The 11,800-nt window shown below is 33.5% G+C and overlaps 4 protein-coding genes across 4 annotated transcripts; 3 read left to right on the top strand and 1 right to left on the bottom strand.

The window, feature by feature from the left end:
• The first annotated feature begins 1,186 nt into the window (after nt 1–1,186).
• LOC110280981 (ethylene-responsive transcription factor ERF021-like) lies at nt 1,187–2,190 on the top strand. Its single transcript, XM_021142316.2, is given in 2 exon segments — nt 1,187–1,417; nt 1,419–2,190. Coding segments are annotated over 2 exon segments (492 nt in total). The 5' UTR covers nt 1,187–1,250; the 3' UTR covers nt 1,744–2,190.
• A 1,512-nt stretch (nt 2,191–3,702) lies between these two features.
• Nucleotides 3,703–5,020, top strand: LOC107488371 (uncharacterized). Its single transcript, XM_016109115.3, has 5 exons — nt 3,703–4,083; nt 4,150–4,264; nt 4,350–4,431; nt 4,536–4,587; nt 4,694–5,020. Exons 1-5 carry the CDS (start codon nt 3,763–3,765, stop codon nt 4,754–4,756), a joined length of 633 nt encoding a protein of 210 aa, XP_015964601.1. The 5' UTR covers nt 3,703–3,762; the 3' UTR covers nt 4,757–5,020.
• A 1,456-nt stretch (nt 5,021–6,476) lies between these two features.
• Nucleotides 6,477–9,993, top strand: LOC107488372 (peptidyl-prolyl cis-trans isomerase FKBP53). Its single transcript, XM_016109116.3, has 11 exons — nt 6,477–6,602; nt 6,789–6,862; nt 7,134–7,369; nt 7,473–7,609; nt 7,867–8,221; nt 8,363–8,521; nt 8,878–9,124; nt 9,245–9,332; nt 9,420–9,461; nt 9,537–9,585; nt 9,661–9,993. Exons 1-11 carry the CDS (start codon nt 6,590–6,592, stop codon nt 9,740–9,742), a joined length of 1,482 nt encoding a protein of 493 aa, XP_015964602.1. The 5' UTR covers nt 6,477–6,589; the 3' UTR covers nt 9,743–9,993.
• Nucleotides 9,994–10,680: 687 nt separating this feature from the next.
• Nucleotides 10,681–11,691, bottom strand: LOC107488340 (transcription factor GTE12-like). The gene has a single exon (XM_016109070.1). It carries the CDS (start codon nt 11,689–11,691, stop codon nt 10,681–10,683), a length of 1,011 nt encoding a protein of 336 aa, XP_015964556.1.
• Between the last annotated feature and the right edge of the window lie 109 nt (nt 11,692–11,800).

The following is an 11,800-nucleotide window of genomic DNA, read 5'->3' as shown; positions in this document are numbered from 1 at the left end:
TACTATAATATTAATTTATTATTCACTAATTAATGGTGGTTACAGTGTAAGTCTACCTGATATATTATTCAAATTGAGTTGAGTGATTCAATTATTATTATTATTATTATTAAATTGATAATAGTTAATAAACAGATAAAGATGATAATTTTAAAACCTAATACATTAAAAAGATCTGAATTCTTTTTTTTCCCTCTTTTTATTTTCAACATGTCAGCTTACACAGTTCTTAAAATTGTTCTTTGTTTATTGTGAATTGCGATATCTCATATATGATATATTCTAATTCTAGCTAATAAGCTAATTAAGAGCAATATAAATTTTTGAATGATCTCACAATCTTAATACGTGACGTCATTTCAAAGTTTCTACTAGCAAAAAAGGATTTGCCGATTCAGTATCCAAGCAAGAAGATAATAGAATTAGAATAGACCCAAGACAAATGGGCCAGTGCTTGAAGAAAGAGAGGTGACATTAGTGTTCTTTGCTTGCATAATAATGTATATATAATCCCATTGCTGATTTAAGATTTTCAAGAAAAAAAAAAAGACTCACAAGGGTTCTCTGAATTTGGATTAGTGGTCTTCCGAAACCCATGCCACCTAAGTTCTCAAAACGCGTTCTTAAACAGAGCCAAACTCTTTTACTACCCATGTTATTAATAAAAAATACCAACAATTAAATTATATGTACACAAAATATTAATTATTAAATCAGTTATTAATATAAAATATATATATAAATATCAAATATATTATATATAAATATATAATAGTTTATTTAATTATTAATTTTAATTTTTGGTAAATATATAATAATTATTTTGATTTTATTCTTTATTTTTTCTTTATCCAAATCCTTAATTCGGAGTTCAATAGTTGGCGCACACACATGTCATGCTCTCGTTAATATTAATATTATTCAATTCAATTCAATAATATCAAGCAGTAGCAGGAGGAGCATAGATACATAGATTTTGTTTGAAACAATAAGCAGATATATTAAATTAATTGAGGAAATTAAAGTAATATCTGAAATCCCTGTCTCTCACTCGTGCAGCTACTAGGAAGCTCACTGAAGAGGCTCATAATCCTGCCACGTTTCAATTTGAAATGCACGCACATCAATGCCTATAAATACCAATATCTGGCACACACTAACTTTCACATTAATTACTATACTATATAGTATTTCTTGAATTAAAACTATATACTATAATCTTTGATACCTTATAGTACCACATTTTGTGCATGGACATGCCTTCTTCAAGTTCCAACCATCACAACCCTACCGGCCCTGCTACTTCTCCCTACAGAGGCGTCCGCAAGAGGAAATGGGGCAAATGGGTCTCCGAAATCCGTGAGCCGGGGACCAAGACTCGGATATGGCTCGGCAGCTTCGAGACACCTGAGATGGCGGCCGCGCCCTCTCAGCAACAATGCCGACCACATACGAATGGCCGCGCACGAGGCTGCCCTCAGGCTTAGGACTAATACTGCGGCTGTTGAGTCAGGTGACAATATTTTATCGCCTGGCTCGGCCAACGCAGTGCCGGTCACGGTGAGACTATCCCCAACGCAGATTCAAGCCATCAATGACTCCCCTTTGGACTCACCCAAGTCGTGGATGCAAATGCCGGACACATTCATGATGGATGATTCAATGATGTTTGCAAATAATGGGTATGATCAAACTTTTGATGAGGAAAATGTGCAGTGGAATGATTCCCTTTGGGATCCTTAGATGGATAATTCTCATTAAGGTTCAGGATTATTATTTATTCAGGGTAAGGATGATATTTAATATAACTTATAGTATATGGTATATAGTACAATTTAATTGGTCTTAGGTATAATAGTAGTAATATAATGTATTATTATTGGGAGCTACTTGTTTTGAATTAAATATTTTAGGTGACATATTAATATTTGAGTAAGGGTGGAGGATGACAGCAACTCCATTTGATTTATGCGGTGACTTTAATGACCATATGAATAAGGTGGACTTGAAGAAGAAAATTCAGAATTTTGAAGTCATTGCTTCCTATTGTTTTCATTCCTTCCCTTATTTCAGGAATTGAATGAAGAAAACATAAGAAACAGGGAGCTTTGTTTAGTGGTAGTTGGATTTAATTACTGCAAAAAATAGGCAGTGGTTTACAGCTAAATTAAAATTGATGATCTTGAAGCATAGACATACCATGTGTGCGTTATAGCAAATTTGATTAACTGAGATGATGGAGAAGAATAATTAATCATGCATCACAACATATATATGTTACTACTGTTTCATTTAGAATTGAATTAAATTTGCAATTGTTTTGAGGGAATGCCATTTGTAACTCTTGCCACACAAAGTAAGGCAGTGTTTTTGGAGGGTCCCATTAATGTAACTATCAAAGTAGGTAGTGCTTTGGGGTAATGAAAAAAAAAACATATATTTAATATTATTAAGAGTTTATTAAGTGTTATAATGTTATGTATTGTATTGTATTGTAGTGGAGAAGACTCCAATGTCACAAAATTGTTTTGCTGGCTGTGTTTCATAGGCCTGTGGTGTCATTTGTTTAATCATCATATTCTATTGTTTAAATAAAGGTATTGGAATTCCATTTGTCAAGTAGATGAAACACTACTTAGATTTTTTTGTTTCATGAGATCATTTCTTGTGCGAGTATTTGATCTTGTTACTCTCTCATTACTTTCATGCTATTCTATATTTGACAGCCTTTTCTTTTTTGTCTCCTAAATTATAAGGTTACCGAATTTGAGTCATATATATTAATTAATTATTATTAATAAATTAAATTTAATATTTTAAAATTCATCGACAACATGTACTTATTTGGTATTTGGGATCAAATTTAATATTAGATAAATACTCTTGTATTTTTTAAATGTTTAAAAAAGAAAATAAAAAATTGAATATAAAAGTTAACAAATAAAATACTCAAATAGGCACGAGTGTTTTTCTTTATATATATATATATATTTTTTTTTTTACAAAATAGGTGAAAGGTTGTAGATTTTCAACTTGTTTATGGAGCACGATCTAACTTTTTCAGATATTCCGGTCACCTTCAAAATATATAATTTGGTCGATGAGATATTTTGCATTCTTTTTCAGCAGACTAATATAATCATTATTCAGGTAAAGATGTCTTAAAAGCAAAAATAATAATTAAAAATTATTACATAATTTAACATGTTTAACTATCTTATTTAGTATAATATGTATTGATATTTTATTTATTATTTTTATATAAAAAATATGATACTTTATTATTTTTTAACAGAAAAAAATTATAATAAACACTTACATGTAATTATTTTTATGTGAAGTGAATGATAATTTTGTCAAATTTATTAAATCAGGTAACCATTCTCAAATATCAAGGACGAATCAAAATTTTATTTAAGAGTTTATCGCTGGCCAATAAATTTCTATATACACAAGACGAGATTTGAACATGTGATACTTGATTAATTGAACAAGTTGAAGATGCTTTCAACTTTATTTATTTGTTGGTGAACGGTGAACCCCTCTTATTTTTTTTTTTAATATGGTATAGGTGAGAAAGAAAGAATATTGTTTGGGCTTTGAGTTCTCTCCAATGTTGGGCTTATGAGTATTGCTTATAATGGACCACTAGTCCAAAAAAATAGAAAGAAAAGAAAAATAAAAAAGCTTGGAGAATTCAAAGGAATTCAGTACCTCATAAACGAAATCTATGGAGGAAGTGAATTAGTGTGGACCATAAAAATGTCGATGATCATTTCCAGTTGGAGTTCCACACGTTTCGCGGCATGGTCTCCAACTTCACCATGTTCATCTTCTTCCACAACTCCTCTTCTCAACTCAGTTAACAATGCATCTTCAAGAACAAGAAAATTGAAAGCTCTCATCAGTAAGGCTATTGAGAAGAATCAATCTCCCACAGTAGCAGTGGACTCAGCTGCAGATGTTGTGAGGAATTTCTATGGCGGAATCAATTCCCGCGACCTCGATTCTGTGGAGGACCTTATTGCCCTCAATTGTGTCTACGAAGACCTCGTGTTTCCCCGTCCCTTTGTTGGTCGTAAGGTAATTTCACTTTCAAGTTGTTGTATGATTTAGGAATTAGGGTTTATTATCTCTTGTATTGTGCAGGAGATTCTAGAATTCTTTAGACATTTCACGAACGCAACCAGCACGGATCTGCAGTTCGTGATTGATGATTTGTCCACTAACGACCACTCCTCCGTTGGGGTCACATGGCATTTAGGTCCCTTCTCATATTCTTCTAATTTCAACTATATTTGCTTCTTTAATTGTTGTATTATTCATTTCACTGTTTGAAATGGTTGCAGAGTGGAAGGGAAAACCTTTTCCCTTTAGCAGAGGATGCAGTTTTTATCGTTTGGAGGTTATCAATGGCAAGAAACAAATAACGTAATTCAGAATTTCAGATAGATTCATTAGCTACCTTACATTAATCAACTCATTCTTTGGAATTTTTATGATTGATCTCAAAGTTATGGTTTTTCTGAAAACAGATATGGACGAGACTGTGTTGAACCTGCAATCAAGCCAGGGGATGCGGCTTTGGTATGTGTATTTTTTATTTTGTTCATTCCAATTATAGTTTTCTATTAATGAACCGAGTTTGATTGAGTTGCAAAAATAATATTTCTGTAATGTAATATGAATGCAGGCAATAATCAGGGGTGTGACATGGCTTCTGCAACAATTTCCTCAGTTAGTAGATCGCTTATAGTGTGATAAAGTTGAAACTACATTATTTTTAGGATATACACAATTACCATGTTAATTTGATTGTACTTGGATACTTGAATTGGGTATCCATAAGATTTGGTTTACCGAAGTTTTTAGGAAGGAATTGAAAGAGATGTATATAAAAATCATCCAAGTTATATCTGTGATTGAGAGACTCACATGTATATGTAATATGCAATATTATTATAGGTGGTGTTATAAATTATAATGCACAGGGGTAGTAGGGTACTTATATTTCAATCAATCTTCTTGTTCATCTTATTTTAATGGCTACCTGACATTGTAAATTTGTAACAATATTTTTCCAACAATAATTAAAAATTTAAAATAGATAGTCAAGAAGTTCACTTTATTTACCTTCTTCTCTTCTGAGGTGGAAATTGAGGCATTAAAGTTTCGAATATGATAAATGGCAATTTCTGACAAGAACGAATCTGGATATTAGGGTCAAGTAAACAGAAGAACTGATTGAATTCTTCAGTATAAGTTACAAAAAGAATAAGCATACAAAGTTAATCGGAACATGTCTTACTCGGCTGTAACTCAATCTATATAAAATACTAGGGATAATGTAAAAAACATGTATTTTTTATTCTTATTTTTAAATTCCAAGATGTAAATGGTACGGCCAAAGTTTTTATATTTTATTGGAGAATTTATATAACAAGTTTGTACATAATACGTGCATTACGGAAATCGCAATTAAAAAATTTCATCTTCATTTTCAAACAGTTTAATAGTCAAACATGTATGACTAATTTATTATCATAATATAACCAACTTGATTGGTCAAGTGGTCAATTCTCTTATGTGTGTAAGTGTAGGAGTTTGACATAATATATGTTAGTATCTTAGTTATTTATTCACATAAAAACATTTTTACATTGATAATTATTAATAAACAAATATGAAAAATACTATTTGTTAATATATTGGTTGTTAAAACGCGTGCTTGATTGTTAAGAGCCAAAATGATTTTTTTTTCTCTCACCGTATTCACTAGTTCGTAGGGCTGGAAGTGAGTCAAGTCAGCTCATGAGCTAGCTCGAGCTCGACTCGCTAATAGCTCGATAAGCTAAACTCGTGAGCTAGTGAGCCAAGCTTAAGCTCGGAATTGAGCTCATAAATTAAATGAGCCGAGCTTGAGCTTGGATAAGCTCAGCTCATTAGCTCGTGAGCTGACTCAATTATATATATATATAATTATTAATACACATATCCTATTTGCATTTAATCTATACTTTTAATATTAGTGAGCCGAGCTTGAACTTAAGAAATAGGCTCGATTGTTAATGAGTCGAGCCGTGAGCCAAGCTCGATTTTTGTGAGCCGAGCTTGAGCTTGGTCTAGCTCGGCTCAGCTCGGCTCACTTCCAACCCTACTAGTTCGGCAAACAGCAGTAGGACAAAAGCTAATTAATCATGGATCGAATTTTTATTTAAGAATTTATCATTGGCCAATAGATTGTTATATGCATAAGACGAGATCCAAACTCTTGATATTTATTTAAACAATTTGACTAGCCAAAATGATGTTTATTATAAAGGGTGTATTGAATAAATATTTTTGCATATGTCAAATTTTTTGGTCCTAAAACACAAAAAATATGTAATTGGGTCAATATTCGAAGTTAGGCCCATGAGTGTATAGGTATAGGTGTCCGTTTCGGTGGACTAGGGTGCTGCTGATTTGTGGTGACTGGTGAGTGCTGACTAGGGTTAGTCGCATTCCCTTTTGAATTCTTAATGATATAAGGGTCGGGAATCAAAGTTGAATTGGACACCGTTTGAGTTTGGTACCAACAACAACAACAATGGGATTCTGGGGTTAGTCACCTTCCTCTCCAATTTCACTCTCAACTTTGCAATCACCAAACCTTCTTACTTACTTACTTACTAACTGGATTACTGGACTTTATTCAAACATTTCAGCTGCATTGCATCTTTCATTCCTTCATTCATGGATAACACCTTAACCTATTCATACTTTTCTCTTTTCTTTTCTTTGGGTAGGGATTGAAGTTAAGCCCGGGAAGCCATATCCTTATCATGCAGACAACATCCAGGGAAAGCTTCATGTCACTCACGTCTGTATCATTTAATTCGCTCTTTTGTTTCAAAATTATAGAATTCTAGGTTTGTTTTGTTAGTTATTGATTTCTACTGCCTTTAATGTTATATTTGAGATGATAGATAATGATAATAGCAATAATTGAGTGAGACACTTGACAGTATGATATGAATCTAGCACTTTATGCATTGTTGGATTTTGATATCTTTCTGAGCCTGATTAAAAGTTTTAGTGTTAGTAATAATTAGTTTCCTTGTGTCTTATTTCTTTGTTGTTCTAAATTCCAGGCTACACTAGGCATTGGTTCATCCAATGAGAAAACCATTCTTCAATGCTCTTCTGGACACAAAAGTCCAATTTTCTTGTGTTCATTGCTACCGAATAAGATTGAATCTTGCCCCTTGAATCTCGAGTTTGGTGATGATGACTTAGTGGCTTTCTCCGTCATTGGACCACAAAGCATCCATCTTTCTGGTTATTTTGTCGCAGATGATGGGGATGACCTTAGGGATGACTATGAATAGTATCCTTTTAAAGAACTTCAGTATTTTATTTTTTATTTTATTGTGCTACATTTCAAATTTCTGTTAACTATATTCTGTATTTTCCTTACTACAATGTTAAAGTGATTCATTCCCAGAGGATGTTGAGGGAGATACAGAGGATTCATCTGATTATGATACTGAAGGTGAATATGATGATGACTACACAGATGATAGTGATATGGAAATGTACCGATCTTCGCCTGTCCCAAATAGTGGAGGTATTGATTAGTTGATTGCATTATTATTGACTTTTGTCAAAGCCAGTATCTGATTCTTTTCTGCCTTTTTCCCTTGTGTTGTTTTTTTTTTAAATCATTATGTAGTGTTCTAATTGATGCTCATACAAAGTAATAGCAATTATTCTGTATTGCGGCATGAACCTTCTTGTTTATTCGCGTATTCATTCATGCTGTTTGCAAGTAGCAAAGACAGTTGCATTTTTATTATTATTGGCTAATTGCGTTTAATTATACAGTTAGAATTGAGGAAATAGTGGATGATGAAATGCCTGAAAATGAAGAAGATCCAGATCAGAAATTGAAGAAAAAGAAACAGGAAGCTCAGATGAAAGAGAAAGTTAACAAAATGTCTCCAATTAGGGGTGAGACTGGCCATCCTGTTTCGGAAAGTGAAGAAGATGATATGGAAAGTGAAGATGAGGATGGTTTTCCAATTTCTGCTGCTGAGAAAGTTAAATTTGAAGTTAAAGGAAACAATGCACATAAGACAGCTGAGGAGGCTGGCAAAAATGCAGAAGATGTTAATAATTCTCCAAGCTTAAAACGGAAAGTCGAAAGTGCCGATGGAGATGAACCGCAGCAGCAAGACAGGTGAGATGGATCTACTGATTTAGTGACGTCTTACATCTTCCTTGTGCCAACCAGCCTTTGGTTTTCTTAAAAAGGGTCACTGACAAAGAACACTTTGCATTTTTTTTTCCTCTCCTGATAATGATTTCACATAATTTTCAGGAAAAAGAAGAAGAAAAAGAACAAGTTGAAAGAACCTGGTAAAGGGGAAAGTGCTCAGGCACCTGGCAAAAGCATGATGACTGCTACACCAGATGAAAAACATCCAGAGGAGAAGGAAGTTAAGACTACAGAAGTGCATGATGAAAAACCATCCAATGAGTAAGAATTTTCATATGAATAACTACAGTATCACTGTATCAGTCATACTACACAGTTTTTCATGTTGAAGATATATCATTGAAATATTTTAATCTACAATATGATGTTTTTTTGGGCTAAACTCTCATGATACCTGGTAACTATTTTTGTTGCATATAATACCTTGTAAATTGAGTTTTCATTTTCATTTGGTGTCCTTATTTTCTGTAAATTTGAATTCAATAGGATAACAACTTGTTCAGTATTGTTTTCAATGTTTGAGCATTTAGGATGCTAAATTTCCTCACTTGTGTATTTCCCTCTTCACATTATATATTGTGGTGCTAACTACTTGGATGTGTGGTATTTGTTGGCAGGGAGCTTGTTGAGAAGAAAAAGAAAAACAAAAAGAAGAACAAGGCTAAAGAGTCCCATGGAGGAGAAGCAACTCCAAGTCAAATTGATAAACCTGTTGAAAATAAGCTGTCTGCCTCAGAGAAAAAAGGAAAGAAACAAGAGACGGAAGCGAAGCCATCTCAAGTGAGAACCTTTCCAAATGGGTTGGTTATTGAGGAGATATCTATGGGTAAGCCAGATGGCAAAAGAGCAGCTCCTGGAAAGAAGGTTAACATCCTCTACTGATTGAGTTGGTTGAACTTGCACAAATTACTACTGTAGACTAATGTTATTGAACCTATTTTCCAAATCAATCTCTTTTAATGGGAATCAATTGTTTGGTTTCAGGTCAGTGTTAAATATATTGGCAAGCTGCAGAAAAATGGGAAAATATTTGACTCGAATGTTGGAAGGGCACCCTTTAAATTTCACCTTGGTATATGCAAATTCAGTTGATTTTGTTTTAATTTGCATGGATTTCCTTTCTACATATGCATTTACCTATTTTATCCTGTGATTGCAGGTGTAGGACAAGTCATTAAGGGATGGGATATTGGTGTCAATGGTAAGTTATAATATAGATCTGTGAGTTAATTGATAATTAATATCTTGAACTCTTATTGTATTTTTTTTGTCTCAGGGATGAGGGTTGGGGACAAAAGAAGAATCACAGTTCCACCATCTATGGGGTATGAACTTCTGTTCAGTAACATTTCTTTCTTCTTCACTCTTATTGCTAAGTGTCTTGTTTTATGTTTTTACAGATACGGTGACAGACGGGTTGGAAGTATACCACCAAATTCGTGGCTTGTGTTTGATGTTGAGTTAATTAATGTTGATCGCTGACTTCAACTTTTTGGTCCTTCATATTCAATCTTCTCAGACTGGGAGAAATATTAAGTTCACATGATACATTCATCTTGAGAGTTTTAGCATTAGAGCACAATTTTGTAGGAAATTTTGGATTCATAAGAAGGATTTAATTTTTGTTTTAATATAAGTAAGGAGATTCAAGACCAAATATAATGAAAGAAAAGGATTGTGAAAATTGTGGCAAATGATATGTATTATTACATTTAATTAATCAACTACTTTTTATTGGGAATTATTATCATTGATAGGACGTGTTCGCAAAATTTTCAGTTTTTATATTATCTGACGCTGCAAATTCTCAGAAGAAAATTTAAAAAATGTATAATTCATAATATAAGAATGACAATTCCAATTTAAAAGAACACTCATTAAAGCTTCCATCCATGAGGAGTTTAATCATTCTTCATTTCTTCTAATCGTCTTGATATATACAACTTGTTAAATAAATTTTCAGAAACTCTAATCAATGCATTAAAACATTGCTTGGGTTAAAATTACAAGAACAGCAACCAAACCAAAAGTCTCAATGTTCAAAAAGTTGGATTCCAAAAGGAAATAAAGAAGGTAAGGTATTAGAGACCGCGACACAACAATTGTAAATATTTAGAGACTGTGACCCCACAATAGACTTCATGTTTCCACAGTTGGTGATTTGAAAATTCGGAAAGGAATCCAACAATGAAAAGGATGCTCAATCGTCAACTCTTGTAGTGATTGGGAGGAACAATGTGAGATGTATAAATACTTGAGGCAACTCAGTTGCATGTGCTTAATGGCAACGCAGTAAAGGAGGTAGCACTAATGAGAGTAACATTAATGAATATAAACATATAAACAATGTCATTGATGCTAACATAATAATATTCACAATTGTTTCAACTCAGTTCCAAATTAACTACAATCAAATAATATCAGAAAACTTCTCCTTCTTCCAGATCTTCACTAAGAAAGTTGTTGTCTTCAAAATCCTCTTCCTTAAGAACCAAACCTGTGAGGTTCTTTAACAATGGATTTTCCTTTGTGCAATAATGTGTCAGTGAATGGCCACACAAGTTTTCCAAATCCTGAAAGGACTTGAAAGTATCATCAAAGAAAATTGTTCTCTCCATTTTCTGCATCATCTCCCTTTGTTTCTTCCTTTGCAAGCAAACTCTGTTCTGTTGTGCAGCTTCATTGTTTTTCTTCTTCTCCAATATCAATTTAGCTTTGGCAATAGCAATTGATAAATCTGAACCAGAAAATTGTTTCCTTTTCTCCCCTACATTCGATTTCAAAGGCTTTGAATTTGGCTTTGGCGCTTCTTTCTCTAACTTGTTTTCCTTCTCAGCTAGCCATCTTCCCTCCAAATTCTTCCACTTTGTCTCGAAAAAATCGCTTAACTTCGCGGCGGTTCCATGAACTTCATGCCCCGAGGGGTACTGGGACATGACATTGCGAAAGACCGCTCTGATATCAGCAGCAAATTGATCAGTTTTGTTGTACAAATTGTTCCGTAGCTTCCGCTGAACCCTCTCCAAATCCATCAAAGCCTTTCCTTTCTTGAAATACACTCCATCTGGATGAACCAATAACCTTCTCAGCGTTACTGAACACTGCATATTCTTGAATTCATCCATACCCGAATAACTTCGTTTCTTCTCTTCACGTTCTTTTATGGCATCAGTAGTAGTACCCTTCTTCATCCTTGAATTTTCTTCACTCTTTTCCAACTTAGCTCTCTTGTTGGCATGAGAATCAAGAACAATGCTGTTACGGTTGTTGTTGTTGTTGTCGTTGAACCGATGAACATGGCTGAATAATGTTGAAGAAGAAAAAACTCTTTTTTTGGGTACCCTTTTATGGGCAGCATCTGAAGATTTCTTGGGCACTGTAGAATAAGAATTCGCAGGAACAAAGGTTGAAGACTTTGTAACAGAAAACATGGTAGTTAATAGAATGCAACTCAAGTAGAAGATTGTTGACTAGGTGAGAAGGAAAAAACCCTATGAAGTGAAGTGAACTGAATTATGTTTTTGTTAAAGTTGCTTGGAA

Source organism: Arachis duranensis, chromosome 5 (assembly GCF_000817695.3).
Source record: "Arachis duranensis cultivar V14167 chromosome 5, aradu.V14167.gnm2.J7QH, whole genome shotgun sequence".
Taxonomy (NCBI): domain Eukaryota; kingdom Viridiplantae; phylum Streptophyta; class Magnoliopsida; order Fabales; family Fabaceae; genus Arachis; species Arachis duranensis.
The sequence above is the reverse complement of the archived record's forward strand: the minus strand, read 5'-3'. Positions and strand labels throughout refer to the sequence as shown.